The sequence below is a fragment of the Podarcis liolepis genome (assembly GCF_965112155.1).
Source record: "Podarcis liolepis genome assembly, chromosome: 13".
Lineage (NCBI taxonomy): Eukaryota > Metazoa > Chordata > Lepidosauria > Squamata > Lacertidae > Podarcis > Podarcis liolepis.
In genome coordinates, this window is record NC_139573.1 from 43,369,522 (window position 1) to 43,392,938 (window position 23,417).

The 23,417-nt window shown below is 48.3% G+C and overlaps 1 protein-coding gene across 1 annotated transcript; it reads left to right on the top strand.

The window, feature by feature from the left end:
* Positions 1–37: 37 nt before the first annotated feature.
* Positions 38–22,464, top strand: TUBG1 (tubulin gamma 1). The gene is made up of 11 exons (XM_083470021.1): positions 38–176; positions 2,091–2,203; positions 4,190–4,357; positions 5,163–5,231; positions 10,391–10,470; positions 12,329–12,455; positions 13,451–13,537; positions 15,495–15,644; positions 18,120–18,272; positions 19,774–19,935; positions 21,845–22,464. Exons 1-11 carry the CDS (start codon positions 128–130, stop codon positions 22,040–22,042), a joined length of 1,356 nt encoding a protein of 451 aa, XP_083326147.1. The 5' UTR covers positions 38–127; the 3' UTR covers positions 22,043–22,464.
* Positions 22,465–23,417: the final 953 nt, after the last annotated feature.

Here is a 23,417-nt window from a genome sequence, read left to right on the forward strand (position 1 = left end):
GGGTGTGAGGAGGAGGTGAAGGCGGGAAGAAGCGTAGCGGGGCTGCAAACGGCATTTATTTTCCTTTTTATTTATTTTTTAAGAAGGGGACGCCCGGGAGGAGCAGGGGCCTGGGGCCGGAGCCGCCATGCCGCGGGAGATCATCACTCTGCAGCTGGGGCAATGCGGCAACCAAAGTAAGGCCGGGATGCGGGGGAGGTCTATGGAAAACGCGCAGGGCGGGGGAGGGAGGAGTGGGGACAGCGAAGGTTCTAAAGGGGCGGGGCCTGGCGTTGGCCGCGTTCTATTGGGGCGGGGCCGGAAAAGTGTTGAGGACTAGGCACTTGAGTTGAAGATTTGGAAGGTACGCCAAGGGCCATCTAGTCCAGCCCTTCTGCAATGCAGGAATAATAATGATGATGATAATAATAATAATAATAATAATAATACAGTGGTACCTCGGGTTACATACACTTCAGGTTACAGACGCTTCAGGTTACAGACTCTGCTAACCCAGAAATATTACCTTGGGTTAAGAACTTTGCTTCAGGATGAGAACAGAAATCGTGTTCCGGCAGCGCAGCAACAGCAGGAGGCCCCATTAGCTAAAGTAGTGCTTCGGGTTAAGAACAGTTTCAGGTTAAGTACAGACCTCCGGAACGAATTAAGTACTTAACCCGAGGTACCACTGTAGTTGTTGTTGTTATTATTATTTATTTCTTTATACCCCACCCATCTGGCTGGGTTTCCCCAGCCACTCTGGGCAGCTTTCAACAAAATATTAAAAATAAAATAAAACATCAGACATTTAAAACTTCCCTAAACAGGGCTGCCTTCAGATGTCTTCTAAAAGTCAGATAGTTGTTTATTTCCTTGACATCTGATGGGAGGGCATTTCACAGGGCACCACCGAGAAGACCCTCTGCCTGGTTCCCAGTAGCTTCACTTTTTGCAGGGAGGGAACCGCCAGAAGGCCCTCGGAGCTGGACCTCAGTGTCCAGGCTGAACAATGGGGGTGGAGACGTCCCTTCAGGTATACTTTTGCCTGACATGGGGCTTGAACTCACGACCCCTGAGACTAAGGGTCTCCTGCTCCACCGTATATTTATTTAAGACCATGTCTTTCCCCCTGAACAGGGACTCGGGGTGGCTTACAGATAAAATCAAGAACAGCCTGAACACAGAGCAGCTGTAGGGGTGGGGGGACGGGGAAGAGGAAACACAAATCATTAAAATAAAGAATTGCTCGAATTAAACCTATATGTATAAATCTATTAAAGCCACACCAATAATTACAAGGAAATAAACAGCACGGCACCTGCCATTTCGTTAGAAGGGAGAATGTGGTGGGGCTGGGAGTGGAGGAAAGGAGGACCGGTAAAAAAACAGCGCATGGGCTGAGTTTCTGACTCTCTTGTGTTGCCACGGCTGCTAGTCCCTGTGGAATTGGGGGGGGGGGGGACTGGCACTGTGATGTGCAGCAGGTAGAATACCTCAGGCTCCTTGCCTCCTGCCTGAGGACCATTTTTGCACCAAAGATGATGCATATTTCATTTCTTTTTTTATTAAACTTATAAAGGTATGCAACTCACTGTTCCTCCTCTGCAGTGCCCCCCCCAATGCAGGCTAGTTTTTTGTTTTGCTTTTTTAAGCAAGCTAGTAACTTCATGGGTTTATTTTCATGGGCTAGTATTGTATCATCAAAATTCTGTGGGACAGAAGAAGAAGAAGAAGAGTTTGGATTTGATATCCCGCCTTTCACTCCCCTTCAGGAGTCTCAAAGTGGCTAACATTCTCCTTTCCCTTCCTCCCCCACAACAAACACTCTGTGAAGTGAGTGGGGCTGAGAGACTTCAGAGAAGTGTGACTGGCCCAAGGTCACCCAGCGGCTGCATGTGGAGGAGTGGGGAATCGAACCCAGTTCACCAGATTACGAGACTACTGCTCTTAACCACTACACCACACTGGCTCTCGCTGCACACACATTATTTCCCCCTTAGTAGTAGGGTGATGTCTTACCTTCCTTTGTACTTGATGGCAAGGCAGGGTACAAATAATAAATTATTTTTATTATTATTATTACCACCTTGATGCTTTTGTTCCTGTTGCAGTTGGCTTTGAATTCTGGAAGCAGCTGTGCGCAGAGCATGGCATCAGCCCCGAGGGCATTGTGGAGGAGTTTGCCACCGAGGGCACTGACCGAAAAGATGTCTTCTTCTACCAGGTACAATAGGCTTCTATTCCCTCTGCCTTGTGGGTTCTGAGGGGAGGTAGCCTCCCTCTGATTCTGCAATGAACAAAATGCTCTGCTACGAGTGGGAACTGGACATGGCAGCCAAGAGTAAAGTGATAGGATAAGTGTCATAGCAAGCAGGCAGAATAGCTAGTAGTAGTAATAATAATAATAATTTATTTATATACCGTATTTTTCGCCCTATAGGACGCACCGGCCCATAGGACGCACCTAGATTTGGGGGGGGGGAAATAAAGGGGGAGAAAATTATTCCCCCCCCAGGCGCGGGGCTGGAGCGGGGGAAGCCCGAGCTTCCCCCGACCCCAGCCCCCAGAACAGGCTGCCGCCCCAAGCCTTGCGCGCCCAGCGGGACCTCCTGCCGGGCGCGCAAGGCTTGTGGACATCTGGCCGAAGCACAGGGTGTGCTCCGCAGTGCGCCCCGTGCTTCGGGCTGCAGGCTGCCGCCCCAAGCCTTGTGAGCCCGGCGGGCACTCCTGCCGGGCTCCCAAGGCTTGCGGATAGCTTCCTGAAGCCTGGAGAGCGAGAGGGGTCGATGCACACCAATGCCTCTTGCTCTCCAGGCTTCAGCGAAAGCCTGCATTCGCCCCATAGGACGCGCCCAGATTTCCCCTTCATTTTTGGAGGGGAAAAAGTGTGTCCTATAGGGCGAAAAATACGGCACCTCCCCTCTTGTTGGGTTGCCCCAGCCACTCTGGGCGGCTTCCATTAGAACACAGTAAGACATCAAACATTAAAAACTTCCCTTCAGATGTCTTCTAAAAGTCAGTTGTCTATTTCCTTGGCATCTGACGGGAGGCTGCTCCATAGGGCGGGTGCCACTACCAAAAAGGCCCTCTGCCTGGTTCCCTGTTGCCTCACTTCTTGCAATGAGGGAACCACCAGAAGGCCCTCTGAGCTGAACCTCAGTGGCTGGGCTGAGCGATAGGGGTAGAGATGCTCCTTCGGGTATACTGGGCCGAGGCCGTATGGTATCTGGGCAAATAAAGCAAACTACAGTGGTACCTCTGGTTAAGTACTTACAGTGGTGCCCCGCAAGACGAACGCCTCGTGAGACGAAAAACTCGCAAGACGAAAGGTTTTTTCGTTTTCGAGTTGCTTCGCAAGACGAATTTCCCTATGGGCTTGCTTCGCAAAACGAAGCTTGCCCCCGCACCCCGGACCTCTTCTGAAGCAAGGGGCGGCGGGGAGAAGATCGCTTCTCCCCATTGCCAGCCCCGCAATCTCCGGGGACAGACGGGAAGGCGCGCGCGCGCCTTCCCCTCTGTCCCCGGACCCCTTTTGAACCAAGGGGCGGCAACGGGGAGAAGCGATTCTCCCCGCTGCCCCTTCCCTTGCTTTAAAACAGGTCCCCTCTGTCCCCGGACGGTCTCCATAGGAACGCATTGATTGATTTTCAATGCATTCCTATGGGAAACCGTGCTTCGCAAGACGAAAAACTCGCAAGAAGAAAAAACTTGCGGAACGAATTAATTTCGTCTTGCGAGGCACCACTGTAATTCGTTCCAGAGGTTAGTTTTTAACCTGAAACTGTTCTTAACCTGAAGCACCACTTTAGCTAATGGGGCCTCCCGCTGCTGCTGTGCCGCCGGAGCACGATTTCTGTTCCCATCCTGAAGCAAAGTTCTTAACCTGAGATACTATTTTTGGGTTAGCGGAATCTGTAACTTGAAGCGTATGTAACCCAAAGCATATGTAACCTGAGGTGCCGCTGTAAGTGGTTATTATGCCTGTACATTGCGTCTTTTTGAATATGTTTATTTTATTGAAATATGAAACCATTTTTTATTAAAAAAAAACAGAATAACAGCAACTGCTAAGGCGCATCCACTGTGCCCTCTATGTGTCGCTCATTTTAAGATTACAGGTTTGCCGGCAGAAAATTCCTGGAAGGGGCAGAGTGCTTTTTTTGGTGCCGTTGTCCTTTTGGTTCAAGGTGCTTGCGTTTCCTGTTAACAGGCAGACGATGAACACTATATCCCGCGAGCCGTCCTCCTAGACCTGGAGCCACGAGTGATCCACTCCATCCTGAACTCTCCATATGCCAACCTGTACAACCCAGAAAACATATACCTGTCTGAGCATGGTGGCGGGGCTGGGAATAACTGGGCGAGTGGCTTTTCACAGGTAAGAAGGTCATGGAACTAGGAGCTGAGCGGCTTGGTTCCTTTTCCCCCCCCAGATGATCTTTATTGAATTTTTGTTACATACTGTACATACACATACATTATATTTCACATTTGTTCTTGCTCTCCCGAACTGACTTCCCTCCTTCCTTCTTCTGGCTTTTTTGTGTCCTCTTTGACTTTTCGCATTGTCTTTGTCCATTTTCCACAAGATTGTTCTTCTTCATTTTTTCCATTAAATGTCCGTAAACAAATAAATCTTTCTATGTATACAAATTCTTGCCGTCTGTCTATATTCATTTACAAATATTGTTCAATAATAATCCTAATATACATTTTTAGTTCATTTTGATATTATTATCCAGTAAATTTCTTGTATTTTCCCGTTATGAGATATTATTTTCATTCTACTGGTTTCCCTATTTCACATCATCATCTCTATATATAACGTAAATTTTCCCCATTCTTTTTGATATGTTTCATCCCCCGATGCCGAATTTTTGCTGTTAATTTGGCTATTTCTGCGAACTCCATAACCTTGTACTGCCATTCTTCTATTGTAGGCAATTTTTGCTGTTTCCATACCTGGTTATTGCTGGCTCAGGTATGGAAACAGCCTTGGTTCCTTTTGACGGGGGGCAAAGATACCCCCTTCAAAATAGCATCATGTCTCATAGTTTTTAACTGCTTGAATGGAAGATATAATCAACAGTAGGGTTTAGTTTCATAGTTTTCTAATTTTCTATCAGCTTAAAAAGTCAAATGGAGGATAAATATTTGGCTTTGTTTTGCGATTCTTTCCTCAGGGAGAAAAGATCCATGAAGATATATTTGACATTATTGACAGAGAAGCTGACGGCAGTGACAGCTTAGAGGTAAGATAAACCTTAAGAAGCAAGGAGGGAGGGACTGGCTTCAGGACTGTCCAAAACACAGCTAGGGCTGGCATTTTGCTGGTCCAGGGAGGCCGGACTGTTTCCCTAGACTTTTCTGTTGGAAGCAGCTGTTTCTTTCCAGACGGATTCCAGTCCGTTTGTTCCAAATCATTAGCAGGGATACAGTCACACCTCATGTTACGTTTGCTTCAGGTTGAGCATTTTCAGGTTGCATCCCACGGCGACCTGGAAGTACTGGAACGGGTTACTTCTGGGTTTCGCCGCTCGCACATGCGCAGACACACAAAATGACACGCATGTGCAGAAGCAGTGAATCGCGGTTGTGTTCTTTTCAGGTTGCGAATGGGCCTCCAGAACGGATCCCGTTCGCAACCAGAGGTACCACTGTATAACTGCTTTTGTCCCTCTTTGAGGCCTTTCCCTGCATGCTTGTTCCAAAATAGCTCAATAGTTCTCCACCTCCACCCCCTGTATTTTGCTCTTCAAAAACAAACTTCCAACTCACGCCTGGCGTGCTCTGGTCCATGGGGTCACGAAGAGTCGGACACAACTAAACGACAACAACAACTCACTTACAGGCGGGCTAAATTTGGCTATCTTTTAATCCACATCACTAAATAATTGCATTGTTGTTTTTTGTTTAAATTCTGCCTTTCTTCCAAAGAGCACAAGCTGGGATATGTGGGTGTGGCTTTCATCACCATCCCTTTTTTTTATTCTCGCAACAACCATGCGACCCACGTTAGGCTGAGTGGTAGAGATAACTGCTCAAAGAAGATCACTCGGTCAGTTTGTGGCAGAGATTTGTGACAGACTCTCCTGTGTGTTCCCTCTCCTCCTTTGTTTAGCTCAAAGGAGCTACAGAGGTAGGTGGCCAATTGAAGGAGTGGCTCAAGGAAAATATGTTTTAACACCCTGTGGTAATCACACAGGGCCCCCGGACGTTTGACGGTCTGTTGACCCTGTGCCACCACTGTGAGTGCTTTCTTCGCTGCCACCACCCCGCTTCTCACGGGGACACACAGAGTCCAGACAGTTGTTAACATTAACAAATAATCAAGTTTATTTGTAAATGCAGGAACAAGCAGTTTATTTTTCTCTTGTCAGTTTCTTAAACTTAGTTCCTAACAACTCCATACTGATTATTCCAACCATCTATCTGACTCCACCTAACAATTCCTCTCACTCTCTCACAGTACAACTCGACCAACCCACTGCCTATTCCTCCCTCTTTCTTCTCCAACTCCCAAACCTCAACTGACTTTCAAAACCTCCCGCTCTTAACTTTTACTCCCCCCTTGCATTCTCACTGGCCAATCACATCACACCCATTTTAACCCTTTCCTTATGACCCACCTAGGAGGCAAACGTCAAACACCCCCCCCCGCAGATTTTTCCTTATCTAAATTGCAGCTCACCCCCAGCTAATAATTTGCACTTTGGGGGAGGACGTAAAAATACCATTCAGGTTTATGTGTGCCTTACCCCATTGGACAAGTAGCAGCTTGGGAGTAGAGGAAGCTGTTCAAATGTGGGAAACGGTGAAAAGCAAAGCATTAAAAACCCTCTCACTGACAACTGAACTACAGTCATACCTTGGGTTACAGACGCTTCAGGTTGTGTTTTTTCGGGTTATGGAACGCCGAAACCCGGAAGTACCGGAACGGGTTACTTCCGAGTTTGGGCGGCCATGCATGCGCAGAAGCGCTAAATCGCGCTTTGCAAATGCACAGAAGTGCCAAATCGCAACCCGCGTGTGCGCAGATGCACCGCTGCAGGTTGCGAACATTGCGGGTTGCAAATGCGCTTCCTGCACGGATCACGTTCGCAACCTGAGCATCCACTGTATTAAGAAAAAACTGCAGGAGATGAGCTCCTAGCATTTGGCTAGACCTCAGTCCACCCCTTTGATGACCACAGCCAGCGCTGAAATATTATTATTATTATTATTATTATTATTATTTATTAATTTATTTGTACCCTGCTCATCTGGCTGGGTTTCCCCAGCCACTCTGGGCGGCTCACAATAGAATATAAAAAACACGATGGACAGTCAAACATTAAAAACTTCACTAAACAGGGCAGCCTTCAGATGTCTTCTAAAAGTCAGGTAGTTGTTTATTTCCTTGACATCTGATGGGAGGGCGTTCCACAGGGCGGGTGCCACTACCGAGAAGGCCCTCTGCCTGGTTCCCTGTAACCTCACTTCTCACAGTGAGGGAACCACCAGAAGGCCCTCGGAGCTGGACCTCAGTGTCCGGGCTGAAGGATGGAGGTGGAGATGCTCCTTCAGGTCTAGTGTGCTGAGGCCGTTTAGGGCTTTCAAGGTCAGCACCAACACTTTGAATCGTGCTCGGAAACGTACTGGGAGCCAATGCAGATCTCTCAGGACCGATGTTATGTGGTCCCGACGGCCACTCCCAGTCACCAGTCTAGCTGCCGCATTCTGGATTAGTTGTAGTTTCCGGGTCACCTTCAAAGGTAGCCCCATGTAGAGCTGGCTGAGGAGGGACAGAGCCTGCTTGGTAGAAGGTAAAAACAGTAGACTGGTAAAACTATGGTTGGTGATGTTTCTGGCCTTGTATACGAGGCTGCACCAGCTCTCGCAAACAGCTGTGTGTCACTCTTGTTCGTAGGAAGAAACAATTTTTTTAAAATTCTTTTTAACTCCCCCAGATCCCTTTCATTTTAATCCACTAGGTTACTCTTGCTGTTCCGCTGGCAGCTGCAACGAGGCATGACCTATCTTGGCAGCCAGCCTGGCAGATTTCAGCAGCAGCCGCCCTCTCTGGGCACCTCCCTCCAGAGGAGTTCAGACTTTTGCTCGGCTGCTGCTTCTAGGTACAGACTTACACCTTGGAGATTTGTCTGTCTCCGGCTGCTTGCGTGCCACTGACACTAGTAAAACGAGAGAGACGCTTTTCTGCTTCACAGTCAAGGATGGCAGTTCTATTCAATGCGACACCTTGTTACTTCCTTTAGCTATCAGTGTCCAATCTGTGGTCTGGTTAGCTTCTTCCTGGGACTTGACTTTTTGGAAATCCTCCAGGTACAGCGGTGCCTCGCAAGACGAAATTAATCTGTTCCGCGAGTCTCTTAGTCTTGCGGTTTTTTCGTCTTGCGAAGCACGGCTATTAGCGGCTTAGCGGCTATTAACGGCTTAGTGGCTTTAAGAAAAAGGAAACAAACTCGCAAGAACTCATAAGACGTTTCGTCTTGCGAAGCAAGCCCGTACGGAAATTCGTCTTGCGGAACGACTCAAAAAACGGAAAACTCTTTCGTCTAGCGAGTTTTTCGTCTTGCAAGGCATTCGTCTTGCGGGGCACCACTGTATACTGCTTTGAATCCCTTAGGAAGCTAGAAACTGTTGCTATTCCCTCTCATGCCAAGCTTGAGTGATCAGGTGTCTTGACAGAGGGCTGTCCAAAAATAAGCTAGTGTTTTCTGCTTGTATGAGATTCCACTACGCACACATGCATTGCCTTGTAGATTAAAGGAAGAAAAGTTGTTGTTGTTGTTGTTTTAAAGCAGCTCAATTAGGCTCAGTAAATTTCTGGAATTAAGGAAAAGTTAATTCTCTCTCTCTCTCTCTCTCTAATATGGGGAAGTTGATTTTGTCTCTCTCTTTCCATCTCTCCCTCCCTCTCTCTTTCTCTCCATATTCAGTGGTACCTTGGTTCTCAAACTTAATCCATTCCGGAAGTCAAAACCTGCCAAGGAGTCCAGTTCATTTTGGTGTCTTTTTAGATACTTTGTAAAAAGTTCCCATTCTTCCTTAAAGTCACCGTTGTCCTTCTCTCGCAGTTTGTATGTCAATTTAGCCAATTCTGCATAACTCATCATTTTTTCTTGCCACTGTTCTTTCGTTGGGATTTCCTCATTCTTCCATCCTTGTGCTAACAAGACTCTTGCCACTGTTGTAGCGTACATAAATAAATTCTTTGTTTTTCTCCTAACCTGTAAATTATAAGTCTGCATTCTGAATTGAAAACAGGTTTCAAGGTCCTTTTCTTCTTTTGACTCCCCAACAGATTTATGTAATCCACTCTGTTTTTTCAGGCAACATTGAAGAACATGGTTACAATTTGGGTTAGGGGACAGGGGTGCGGCAAATCTCCTGGGGCGTTTGAGCTGCAGATGTTGTGTTGTTCTTAAATTTATCTGTCGCCTGTCTCGAGAAGACTCAAGCCGGCTTGTAGAAATACAAAGTATGCAAAAGGTTAACAAAAAAACTCACAAACCCCAAAGTAGCCGTTTATCCATACAATATCGAAACAATTGATCTCCGCTAAAAATAATCCTAAGGTCAACATCGACGCAGTGGACAGATCAGTTGGAATTAATAACGAATAAAAGCAGGAAATCCCATACAAACAAACGCAGGGGGAGGTTTTACAATAAAATAAAAGTAGTGAGGGCAAGGAATAAGGTTGCAGCTAAAAAACAAAGGAATCCTTCCATACGGTCCACTGTTTCAGATTTGCTTTTTATTCTATTTTTTAAAATGGCACCAATCAGGACTGAAAAGGTTACAAGACGGTAATGCAGAAAGCAATTGGGCAGCAGCGTTTTCTGAATTTTCATGGAAACTCAATGAACACAGTGTGGCAGTTTTTTTAAAAAGGGGGCTAGTTCAACCATCCTTCACCTGTTGAGTACAGGTAAAGATAAAGGACCCCTGGATGGTTGAGTCCAGTCAAAGGTGACTTTGGGGTTTTTGCGCTCATCTCACTTTCAGGCTGAGGGAGCTGGCATTTGTCCACAGACAGCTTTTCAGGTCATGTGGCCAGCAGGACTAAACTTCTTCTGGTGCAACGGGACACCGTGATGGAAACCAGAGTGCACGGAAACGCCATTTACCTTCCCACCACAGTAGTACCTATTTATCTACTTGCACTTTGACGTGCTTTTGAACTGCTAGGTGGGCAGGAGCAGGGACCGAGCAACGGGAGCTCACCCCGTCACAGGGATTCGAACCATCGACCTTCCGAGCAGCAAGCCCAAGAGGCTCAGTGGTTTAGACCACAGCGCCACCCGCGTCCCTTGTTGAGTACAGACAGTGGCTTCGATTGTCCTTTGGCCTGACAGTTGTAATGTGCATTGACATATTTTCTGTTGCACGTCGTTCTTTCCTCCAGGGTTTTGTCCTGTGCCATTCCATCGCCGGTGGGACAGGCTCTGGTCTGGGCTCTTACCTCCTGGAGAGATTAAATGACAGGTGAGCAATGGCACAAAAAACCCCACACATGCATGGACCCATATGCACACACCACTGGGGGAGCGGTAGGCGATGCAGCCAGGGCAGGCTATTTTGGAGAGCAAGCAGCCCAGCGGATGAGTAAGACGCCCGGCTGACTCAGAGTCAGGCCTGCCCCACCCAGACACCAGCTTGGGCAAGCCTTGGAGCTGGTGAAGTTGTGACTTGTAACGGGGGGAAGAGGCTGAGATCAGCCTGCCACCACAGGCAAGGAATGTTCTTGAGCTTTTGCTAAAGCAAACCGCATCTCTCTGGCGTCGACACGTAGCGATTTGCGAGCCCGTATCCTTGCAAGATTTTCAGAAATTGCGAGGAAGGGGACGGAGCCACAGCCTTTACTTGACTCCTGCCCTTTGGTCTTGGAAATAACGCCCCAAGTAAACACTCCTTGGTTGTGGTTAATTTTCATTATGTTTTAAAGCGGCAACTTCTTGGTTTTTGCCGAAATTGGTGGACTGTGATTTCCCCACACGATTGTAGTACAGTGGTACCTCGGGTTACATACGCTTCAGGTTACATATGCTTCAGACTCCGCTAACCCAGAAATTGTACCTTGGGTTAAGAACTTTGCTTTAGGATGAGAACAGAAATCGTGCTCCGGCAGTGCGGCAGCAGCGGGAGGCCCCATTGGCTAAAGTGGTGCTTCAGGTTAAGAACAGTTTCAGGTTAAGTACGGACCTCAGGAACGAATTAAGTACTTAACCCGAAGTACCACTGTAATCTCATTTTGACTCAAGAAAATCATCATTTTCTAGTTCAAATCGTGGGAAATAAATACAGTCTAATAAGAAGTCTAATAAGAACTCATGTACTTGTGCCCCATAGTATTACAGTGGTACCTTGGGTTACATACGCTTCAGGTTACATACGCTTCAGCTTACAGACTCCACTAACCCAGAAATAGTACCTTGGGTTAAGAACTTTACCTCAGGATGAGAACAGAAATCGCACAGTGGCAGGAGGCCCCATTAGCTAAAGTGGTGCTTCAGGTTAAGAACAGTTTCAGGTTAAGAACAGACCTCAAGAAAGAATTAAGTTCTTAACCCGAGGTACCACTGTACTTGAAAAAACGACATGTTTGTCCCACTCCATTAAATCTTCCTCTACCTCTCAGTGGGAAGTAAAGCATGCAGATGACTTGTGATTACTGTGGAAGACCTGATGGTTGGTATACCACGGGTCTTGGATAAGATTTGTGAGTTTGGCCAGGTAGCGGGTTTCAAGTTAAAAAAAATTAAAATGAAAATGTTGGTGCAAAATGTGGCAGAACAATATAAAAAAGACCTACAACAAATTACAGAATTGATAACAGAGGAGAATGTCAAATACTTAGGAGTGTGGTTGACAGCTAAGAATATAAATATCTTTAAGGATAACTATACAAATACCTGGAAAGAAATAAATAAAAATTTGGAGGTATGGGGAAGGATGAATTTATCTCCGTGGGAGAGGATATCAGTAATAAAAATGAATGTATTGCCAAGAATGTTATCTTTGTTCCAATCGATACCCGTAATCAGCGGCGCAGGACACTTCAAGGAATGGCAAAAATATATATCTAAATTTATCTGGCAGGGGAAGAAGCCAAGAGTAAAGTATAAATTGTTAACGGACTCTCCCAGGAGTCAGTAAGATACCGCACAAGGCTCATCACGCCAACATCTGATTAGGCCTCAGCCCAGTAGCACATCTAATCTCCTAAAATAGTTACCGGGTCGTCTTGCACACCTTGGCGCTGTGGCCACAGAAACGAGTCCTGCAAAAGCACAGAGATACAGGATGTTTGTCTTTACTGAAGCGGCCATCTCTCTCCTCGCAGGTACCCCAAGAAGCTGGTGCAGACATACTCGGTCTTTCCCAACCAAGATGAGATGAGCGATGTGGTTGTTCAGCCGTACAACTCTCTCCTGACCCTCAAGCGGCTGACACAGAATGCCGACTGTGTGGTAAGGGGGGCAAAATTGGGGGTGCCATGGGGGGTGGGGAAGACAAAACTCCCTTCCTCCCTTCCCTTGCCCCCCAGGTCTCAGTAGTAGAGCTGAGAAGCCTAACACCCTATTCTTAAATACAGTGGTACATTGGTTCTCGAATTTAACCCGTTCCAGGAGGAGTCCATTCGACTCCCGAAATGGTTTGAAAACCAGTCAATCGGAAGCTGCGTCAGACATTTGGCTTCCGAAAAGCGTTCGCAAACCGGAACACTCACTTCCGGGTTTGCTGCGTTCAGGAGCCGATTTGTTAGGGAGCCAAGCTGTTCGACAACCAAGGTACCATTGTGTATGGAGAGGTGGACCACGGGAACAATTTCCATAGAGTTGGTTGGTATTTTTTTAAGGTTTCGCTGGTCGTACGGCAACACAGTCAGAGTCAGGGAGCTTCTGGGTGTCTCCTGAGCTTCCATTGTTGTTTTATATGCCGTTCCCTAGTATCTCCACGTCAGTTAGTCCTGTAACGTGGCTGAGAATTCAGCTGAGAGCAGTCCAGAAACAAATGGGGATGTGGGGTGGAATTGGAACATTGTGTGTCCATTACATCTGAAGGAGCGTCTCCACTCCCATCGTTCTACCTGGACACTGAGGTCCAGCGCTGAGGGCCTTCTGGTGGTTCCCTCACTGCGAGAAGCCAAGCTACAGGGAACCAGGCAGCGGGCCTTCTCTGTGGTGCCACCTGCCCTGTGGAACACCAGATGTCCAAGAGAACAACAACTATCAGACTTTTAGAAGCACCTGAAGGCAGCCCTGTTTAGGGAAGCTTTTAATGTTTGATGTATTACTGTATTTTAATATTTGGTTGGAAGCCGCCCAGAGTGGCTGGGGAAGCCCAACCAGATGGGCGGGGTATAAAAAATAAATTATTATTATTATTAAGCGGGCAGAGGGATGCCCTCCCTCACCGTATGTACTCATCCTTTGCTTCTTAACCCCTGCCTCCCCTTTGATAGGTGGTTCTAGACAACACAGCCCTGAACCGCATTGCGACTGACAGACTACATATCCAGAATCCCACCTTTTCCCAAATTAACCAGCTGGTGAGTAAGCAGGGATGATGGGAGAAGAAGATGTTGTCCCCACCCCCAAGCCTCTGAAGAAGGAAGGCTGGGGGTTAAAGTGACGTCAAAATACAGGGCAGGGAATTTAAATCTGCTGTTTACTATAACTTTGGTTCCGCAGGCCCTTTTAAAAATGGCAACTGTATGCCACTTTAAAGAAAAATGTGCTCATGAAAAGTGGCACGTAATGTTTTCAGGCAAATAAAAGTGTGGGCTTCAAATGAACTTGACCCAAATGACATTTTCGCCCCACCCTATTCACTTGCTGGGACGCGGGTGGCGCTGTGGGTTAAGCCACAGAGCCTAGGACTTGCCAATCAGAAGGTCAGCAGTTCGAATCCCTGCGACAGGGTGAGCTCCCGTTGCTCAGTCCCTGCTCCTGCCCACCTAGCAGTTCAAAAGCACGTCAAAGTGCAAGTAGATAAATAGGTACCGCTCTGGCAGGAAGGTAAAGGGTGTTTCTGTGCGCTGCTCTGGTTCGCCAGAGGCGGCTTAGTCATGCTGGCCACATGACCCAGAAGCTGTACGCCGGCTCCCTCAGCCAATAAAGCGAGATGAGCGCCGCAACCCCAGAGTCGGTCACGACTGGACCTAATGGCCGGGGTCCCTTTACCTTTATTCACTCGCTAGAAATAAGCAAACTCCTCTTTTTCAGATTTCAGCGTTGGGCATTTCTCGTTTGCAGCTATTGGTTTTTCTCATGTTCTCTGCAAGTTTGAGTATTTGGGTGTATTTACTGGATTGTGTTGGGTTGTGTGTAGTTAATTGAAGAGTGCTATTACATCTTGCAAGATTAATTGCCTTATTCCAGAGATGGAATAGAATGTCTGGTTAACCTGGTTCTCATACGTCCAAGCCCAACATTTGCATCCCAGGAAAGGCTAGCAACTACATTTTGGCTCCATTTATTTTCTAAACTTGGAAGTATTTGGAATAAACTCTTAGCGCTGGCACATCTCCCTCTGACTCAGCTTTGTCGCCCACATTGGACCTGGGATAGCCCAGTCAGCAGAGCAGGAGACTCCGCATCTCAGGGTTGTGATTTTGAGCCCCACATTGGGCAAAAGATTGCTGCATCTTTGGGGTTGGACTAGATGACCTTTGTGGTCCCTTCCAACTCTATGATTCTGATATATTTTAGGATTCTGAGAGGAGGTTGAGAGAAGTGGTCCTGGAAAATAGACACATGTTCCTTTTCCTGGAGCCCCTTGAAAACAGTACAGTACCTTGGAAGCTGAACGGAATGTATTCCGGAAGTCCGTTCGACTTCCATTCGGAAACCAAGGCGCGGCTTCTGATTGGCTGCAGGAAGCTTCTGTAGCCAATCGGAAGCCGCGGATATCCTGGCAAGAGAAATTGATGGATTATGCAGAACTGGCAAAATTGACACATAAGCTACGGGACAAGGACAAGTGTGATTTCAAAGATGAATGGGAACCCTTTACAAACCACTTGATGACACAACAAAGTGAATTGGACTCTGGCAGGTTTTGAATAAACACAAACTCTTTATTGACAATAATCAGTTGGATAATTTAAGGATTTATACAAATTTGTAACATGCAGAGAACAGTATCCACAGAGAAACCAAAGATTTTAACTGAGGGGAGTCGGGGGGGGGAATCCTTTATGGGAGGTTGGGGGGAGGGAGGAAAATTGGGAAAATTAAGGATGTGATATTTTTGGATAATATGTTTTGTTTAAGTTTCTAATAAAAAATTATTTTAAAAAAGGAAGCTGTGGATGCCCCGTCGGACGTTCGGGTTCCAAAGAACGCCCGCAAACTGGAACACCCACTTCCAGGTTTGCGGCGTTCAGGAGCCAAAACGTCCGAGTACCAAAGCGTTCGGGATCCAAGGTAGGAATGTGTTCTCCTTTTGGTGTTGGCAAAAAGCCATGCCCTGGCTTACGGTTTTGGTTTTGCTTCCTTGGCTAGGTCTCCACCATCATGTCTGCCAGCACCACCACGTTGCGCTACCCGGGCTACATGAACAATGACTTGATCGGGCTGATCGCCTCCCTGATTCCCACTCCCAGATTGCACTTCCTGATCACGGGCTACACTCCTCTCACCACAGACCAGGCTGTAAGTGCTTTCCTGCCTCTGCTCCTAAGCATGGGAGTTCTCATGTTTGTACCATTACTGGCTCTTCGCCCCCCTCTGCACCCTCAAGGGGTCTGAGAAGAGACCGTCTTCAGTCTCCTGCCCTCCTGTTTTAATGGCCAGCCATCGCACATCCTAGGAGCTGTGCAGTCAGAATGTGTCCAATCTATGGTTGCAATGATTATAATGGTGTTCGAGGCCTGCGGGCAGTGATTTTTTCCTAAAACAATGCTTAGGGGTACTCTCATTTTGACTCAAGAAAATCACCATTTTCTAGTTCAAACCGGGGGAAATACCGTATTTCCCCCTCTATAAGACACACTTTTCCCCTCCTAAAAAGTAAGGGGAAATGTGTGGGCATCTTATGGAGCAAATGCAGGCTGCGCGGCTATCCCAGAAGCCAGAGCAGCTAGAGGGAGCCTTCATCCCCGTGCCCTGTGGAGGCTTCGCGGGGCTATCCAAAAGCCAGAACAGCTAGAGGGAGGGCTGCGCAGCGCTTCCTCTAGCTGTTATAGCTTCGCGCGAAGCCTCCGCAAGGCACGGGGAGCCTTCATCCCGTGCCCTGCGGAGGCTTCGTGCAGCTATACCCCAAGAGCCTCGCTCCCTTTAAAGAGCTGCGAGGTGTGTGTGTGCGGCGCTTGCAGGCTTTTCCCCAAGGAGGGAGAAGGGCAGCCCGTCATCTCGCGGCTCGTGAAAGGGAGAGCTGAGCAGAGCCTGGGATGCATACGGGCTCTGCTCAGCGCTCCCTTTAAAGAATTTTTTCCCTTGCATTCCCCCTCTAAAAACTAGGTGCGTCTTATGGAGCGAAAAATACAGTAAATGGACAAAAGCACAAAAAACATGCATTGCCTCCTATTACACAGCTGTCAGCTCCCAGTAACCTCCACATTGGCACGAGGTTGTGTGCACGAGCATCTTCCCGAAACTGACCCATCGCTGTTCTAGATTCCAACTCCTACTTCACACATTAAACGCTCGCTTCTGTCTGAGACTCAGGAAACACCGTGACAGGGAATGAGGCCGCCATCGGGGGTAGCAACGGAACTGACGATTCACCGTGCTAGAGAAGAAACTAATATTATTTTTTTTGGAAATTTTTAGTTTCTTCCGTTAGATCACAAAATATTTAGGGGTATGTGTCCCTCTGTGTCCTCCCCAGAGAAAATCGCTGCCTGCAGGTGCGCAGAAACAAAAAGGAAGGGTAATACCTGAGGCTGACCCCTTCGGCAGCACTCCCACCCTGCTAAATACAGATGTTTTCTCCCCTTTTCACCCCTTCCCTCGCAAGCAGCAGGAGAAGATGCAGAAGGGCAGATCGCAGAGGCTGGCAGTTCAGAAGAGGGTATCAAATGCATGGTGTGGGTGTGACGACTTCTGTGTGTGAGAGCTCTCTCGCTCCCTGTTTTCTTGACCTTGATCTGTAGATACAGGCCTTGACCTGGCAGCTGGTCTTTCTGTTTCTATCTCTGTCACTTAAGGGAAGCCAGGGTGGCGCAAGGTGAATCTGCTCCCCCAAATATCAGAAAAACTCGCTCTGCGTGGGGCTGCCCTTGAGACTGACCCAGAAACTCCAGTGGGTGCAGAATGCCACGGCGAGACTCCATATGGGGCCCTCACTGCGGGATCACATTCACCCGGTGCTATACCAGCTGCACTGGCTCCCGGTGGAGTACAGGATCAGGTTTAAGGTGCTGGTTTTAACCATTAAAGCCCTATACGGCCTAGGACCCTCGTACCTACGGGACCGCCTCTCCTGGTATGCCCCACAGAGGAACTTACGGTCTTCAAACAAAAACATCTTGGAGGTCCCAGGCCACAGAGAGGTTAGGCTGGCCTCAACTAGAGCCAGGGCTTTTTCGGCTGTGGCTCCGATCTGGTGGAACGCTCTATCACAAGAGACTAGGGCCCTGCAGGACTTGACATGTTTCCGCAGGGCCTGCAAGACAGAGCTGTTCCACCAGGCCTTTGGCCGGGGCACAGCCTGACTCCCTCCTTTGGCAATCTTCACTGAACTTTAGTCTAATGGTTGCCATCAATTTGAGTTGAATTAATTTTAATGAAATGATTTTAGAATATTGTATTATTTTATTGTTGTTAGCCGCCCTGAGCCCGGCTTCGGCTGGGGAGGGCGGGATATAAATTTATTATTATTATTATTATTATTATTATTATTATTATTATTATTATTATTATTATTAAAAGAGATGTTGTATGAGGCGTGTTAACTAAAGCTGGGAGGCTGAAACATTTTCCTTCCGAATGGTCTTGGAACCTAGGGGTGATTCTTCTGTAATGTTTCAGGATAGCCTCTTGGTGAAGACACTTCCTGAAATGGAGAATTCTTCCCAGCTGTGATGATCCACTCTCTGTGTGCGGCATGAACATTTCATTTCTCCTACCAATACTGACCTCTCTACCAATACTGGCCTATACTGACCTCTCCCCCCCCCCCTGCAGGTTGCCAGCGTCCGCAAAACCACCGTCCTTGACGTGATGCGCCGGCTTCTGCAGCCCAAGAACGTCATGGTGTCCATGGGACGTGACCGGCAGACGAACCATTGCTACATCGCCATCCTTAACATCATCCAGGGGGAAGTGGACCCCACCCAGGTCAGTGGCTAGAGAGAGATCAGCCATAGGAGAGGGACTGTATGGAAGAACCTGCACCGGGGGGGGGGTCACTGCTCATGATGGGCAGTGTCAAGGAAAGCAATCTGAGAACCGCATACCCACATTTCATTCATAAATAGAAAAATAACCCTGCCCATCTGGCTGATTTTCCCCAGCCACTTTGGGCGGCTTCCAACAAAATATTAAAAACACTATAAACTTCACTAAACAGGGCTGCCTTCAGATGTCTTCTAAAAATCAGATAGTTGTGTATTTCCTTGACATCTGACAGGAGGGCATTCCACAGGGCGGGCGCCACTACCGAGAAGGCCCTCCGCCTGGTTTCCTGTAAGCTCCCTTCTCTCAGGGAACCACCAGAAGGCCCTTGGAGCTGGACCTCAGTGTCCGGGCTGAAGGATGGGGGTGGAGACGCTCCTTCAAGTATACTGGGCTAAAGCCATTTAGAGCTTTAAAGGTCAGCACCAACACTTTGAATTGTTCTTGGAAACGTACTGGGAGCCAATGTAGCTATTTCAGGACCGGTCTTATGTGGCCTCGGTGGCTGTTCCCAGTCACCAGTCTAGCTGCCTCATTCTGGATTAGCTGCAGTTTCTGGATCACCTTCAAAGGTAGCCCCATGTAGAGCACATTGCAGTAGTCCAAGCGGGAGATAACTAGAGCATGCACCAATCTGCGGGCCAGATGGAGCTTGGAGACAGGTGTCCTGGACACAGAATTGTCCTGCACCTCCATGGGCAGCTGTGAGTCCAAAATGACTCCCAGGCTGCGCACCTGCTCCTTCAGAGGCACAGTTACCCCAGTCAGGACCAAAGAGGCCCCCACGCCTGCCCACTCATCCCCCCCAAAACAGTACTTCTGTCTTGTCAGGATTCAACCTCAATCTGTTAGACGCCATCCATCCTCCAACCACCTCCAGACACCTCTGCAGTGCCTGTGGAATGCTACAGAGGTCCACTACTACTCAAAATATAAAGCGTCCACAGTCTCTTCCTAGCCTGGATAGCTCAGTTGGTTCAAGCATGGTGCTGAGAATGCCAAGGTCGCAGGTTCGATCCCAGCATGGGGCAGCTGCTTATTTCCGTATTACAGGGGGTTGGACTAGATCAGGGGTTTCCCAAACGTGGGTCTCCAACTGGACTACAACTCCCATCATCCTTTGCTAGTGTGGGTAGGGATGATGGGAATTGTAGTCCAAAAAACAGCTGGAGACCCGTGTTAAGGAAACCCTGGACTAGGCTACCGTCAGGGTTCTTCCAGCCCCTACCTTTCTATGGTCCAAAGAAGAAGCAGTCAGGATAGCTCGGTTGGTAGAGCACAGCACCCTTCATCTCAAGGTTGTGGGTTCGAGTTCTGCAGTGGGTGAAAAATTGCTGCATTGCAGGGGGTCAGACTAGATGACCCTTGTGGTCCCTTCCAACTCTAGAAATTCTATACAGGTCCCTCGGATTGCACCCTTGAAAATAATCTGCCTTCCTTACAGGTCCACAAGAGCCTGCAGCGGATCCGGGAAAGGAAGCTGGCCAATTTCATTCCCTGGGGCCCAGCCAGCATCCAAGTAGCGCTTTCTAGGAAGTCTCCATACTTGCCGTCAGCACACCGGGTCAGCGGTCTGATGATGGCCAACCATACCAACATTTCGTCGGTGAGTCTGGGTGCAAGCACGGATGCGTCTGTTTACTAAGGGGTTTGGCATTTTCAGGCCTAATAAATATTGCCCTGGCAGGATGCCTGTTGCTTCCATCTACTCTCCTGACTAGTAGCTAACGCTGATCACGGTCCAGAAACCGCTTGTAAACTGGATTCAGTTTCCCTTAAGGCTTTTCATGCTCAAGTTTCATATTTGAGATATATGTAAGAAAAGCAAGGGCTGTAAGATGATAGCTCTCTCTGAAAGTAAATGGAGGAGAGAAAAGAAAGTCCTGTAAGATGTTCCTGGAGAGGCTTCTAGTAAAGGGTGGGTGGTTCTGGGTTGTTGGAGAGGGTGTTGCTGTGACTGTATGGAGCAATGGGCAGAACTATGGGAGAACTATGGCGCATGCTCTGGTTATCTCCCTCTCGGACTACTGCAATGCGCTCTACGTGGGGCTACCTTTGAAGGTGACCCGGAAACTACAACTAATCCAGAATGCGGCAGCTAGACTGGTGACTGGGAGTGGCCGTCGGGACCACATAACACCGGTCCTGAGAGATCTGCATTGGCTCCCAGTACGTTTCCGAGTATGATTCAAAGTGTTGTTGCTGACCTTTAACGCCCTAAACGGCCTCAGCACACTAGACCTGAAGGAGCATCTCCACCTCCATCGTTCTGCCCGGACATTGAGGTCTAGCTCCTAGAGGGCCTTCTGGCAGTTCCCTCACTGTGAGAAGGGAGGTTGCAGGGAACCAGGCAGAGGGCCTTCTCAGTGGTGGCACCCTCCCTGTGGAATGCCCCCCCCCCATCAGATGTCTAGGAAATAAACAACTATCTGACTTTTAGAAGAGATCTGAAGGCAGCCCTGTTTAGGGAAGTTTTTAATGCTTGATGTTTTATTATGTTTTTGTATGTGAGTTGGAAGACGCCAAGAGTGGCTGGGACAACTCAGCCAATTGGGTGGGGTATGATGATGATGATGATGAAACCATTAGGATTTAAAAGCCTCCATGGATAGACCATCTCAAGGGATCCCCAGCCCCTGTTGACAGCTGGTTCGGAGGCTTTAGATGCAGCCAGTGATGGCAGCAGTGAAAAAAATCCCTCCCCGCTGCAACTAAATCATTGGGCAGTAGAGCTCTTTCGAGTGCTGAGAGGCTTACTTTCATTCTGAGCAGCAGGAGCCATTGGAACTATTAGTAACCCTACTGCACAAAACATTCCGTAGTTGTTGGTATTTTTAAGTTGCCGATTTATTTCAGCTTGGCTCCACCTTGATGCAAAATCTACAGCGCCCTGCCCCCCTGTGGCTTTCTGAGCTGTGTGGTATAGTGGTTAGGAGCAGTGGACTCGTAATCTGGCGAACCGGGTTCGCTTCCCCGCTCCTCCACATGCAGCTGCTGGGTGACCTTGGGCCAGTCACACTTCTCTGAAGTCTCTCAGCCCCACTCACCTCACAGTGTGTTTGTTGTGGGGGAGAAAGGGAATGGAGATTGTTAGCTACTTTGAGACTCCTTAAAGGTAAAGGGACCCCTGACCATTAGGTCCAGTCGTGGCCGACTCTGGGGTTGCGGCGCTCATCTCGCTTTATTGGCCGAGGGAGCCGGTGTACAGCTTCCGGGTCACGTGGCCAGCATGACTATGCCGCTTCTGGCCAACCAGAGCAGCGCACGGAAACGCCGTTTACCTTCCCGCCGGAACGGTACCTATTTATCTACTTGCACTTTGATGTGCTTTCAAACTGCTAGGTGGGCAGGAGCAGGGACCGAGCAACCGGAGCTCACCCCGTCACAGGGATTCGAACCACCGACCTTCTGATCGGCATGCCCTAGGCTCTGTGGTTTAACCCACAGCACCACCCGCGTCCCTCCTTGGGTGATAAAGTGGGATATCAAATCCAAACTCTTCTTCTTTTACCCAGCTCTTTGAACGCACCTGCCAGCAGTACGACAAGCTGCGCAAACGCGAAGCCTTCCTGGAGCAGTTCCGCAAGGAGGACATCTTCAAGGAGAACTTTGACGAGCTCGACGACTCCCGGAAGGTTGTCCAGGAGCTGATAGACGAATACCACGCCGCCACCCGGCCTGACTACATCTCCTGGGGCACACAAGAGCAGTGAGGCATGGGCACCCCTCCGGAAGTGACAAAGATGCCGTCCTTCACCTCCTGTGACCCAGGGCTGGGGCTGTGAGGGTACTTGCAGGTCCCTAAACAGGGGAAGGGATTCCTTGTGTTGTTTTTGGCTCTCCTGTTAGAATATCCATCACTTGTCAAGCTGCAGCCTAACGCTCCCATTCCTGGGCCTGACTGCACCCCCGTTGCCTTAAAAGAACCAGGCTGTCTCTCTGGCATTTTCCCAAGGAGCGAGTCTGGTTAGCAGCATTAGGATAGCTCCTTTTCTTGTTTGTTCCATTCCTTGTCCCTAAGAAGCTTTTTCCTCTGCTAAGCGGTTTTCCTGTCGCACGTGTGTTTTATTGAAACTTATTCGATCGCAGGCGGAAATAAGCACCAAAGAGATGCAACATTTTGAAGTTAACTAGGCACCTGTGTTTCTGTGTATTTTGTGTTACCGTCCCACAGCAGCTGAAAGAAACTGTGCCGTAGCTACACGTAAGACGGGACCCGGGTGAGGAGATACCAGACTAACAGGCAGAACCTCTATCATAGCATCCAGCTACCTTATTTTAACAGGGAGGTTCATGCTGATAAAGGGACAGGACCATGGAGACCAGTAGCAGGGATGAAAAAGACATATTCTTTGCTCTTAAAGCTGCGGAACAAAAGAACCCTTTATTCCCTTTTCTTTTGCGTAGCAATGGTATTTGTTTTCTTTTGCTCCAAACAACACAATAGGATTCTCCTCCTATTTCCTACCATGAATTCTTCTAAAAGCTCTTGCACCTTGAGGAAACTGCGTTAGCGTGGCTCAACCTGTTGAGGGATGCACTGGTGTAAGGGTGGCTTGGCAGGGGCTGCATGGGAACTGGGGTGAGGCTGGCCCTGCCGCCAAATGAGGCTACAGGTTGTCTCCCTCTGCTCTGCACAGTCCAACCACCGCAGGGGAAACAGGAGCCCACAAATGGGTTTGTCATGATGGGCAAGAATTGATGCCTCGTATTTTCATAGAATCATAGAGTTGGAAGAGACCACAAGGGCCATCGAGTCCAACCCCCTGCCAAGCAGGAAACACCATCAGAGCACTCCTGACATATGGTTGTCAAGCCTCTGCTTAAAGACCTCCAAAGTAGGAGACTCCACCACACTCCTTGGCAGCAAATTCCACTGTCGAACAGCTCTTACTGTCAGAAAGTTCTTCCTAATGTTTAGGTGGAATCTTCTTTCTTGTAGTTTAGATCCATTGCTCCGTGTCCGCTTCTCTGGAGCAGCAGAAAACAACCTTTCTCCCTCCTCTATGTGACATCCTTTTATATATTTGAACATGGCTATCATATCACCCCTTAACCTCCTCTTCTCCAGGCTAAACATGCCCAGCT

What these genes read in the sequence shown, in the direction of transcription:
- TUBG1 (XM_083470021.1), top strand. Translation starts at nt 128, where the DNA reads ATGCCGCGGGAGATCATCACTCTGCAGCTGGGGCAATGCGGCAACCAA. An exon ending in GGGCGAGTGGCTTTTCACAG is followed by an intron (nt 4,358 to 5,162) that starts GTAAGAAGGTCA and finishes TTCTTTCCTCAG; the next exon opens with GGAGAAAAGATCCATGAAGA. An exon ending in CTCTCACCACAGACCAGGCT is followed by an intron (nt 15,645 to 18,119) that starts GTAAGTGCTTTC and finishes CCCCCCCTGCAG; the next exon opens with GTTGCCAGCGTCCGCAAAAC.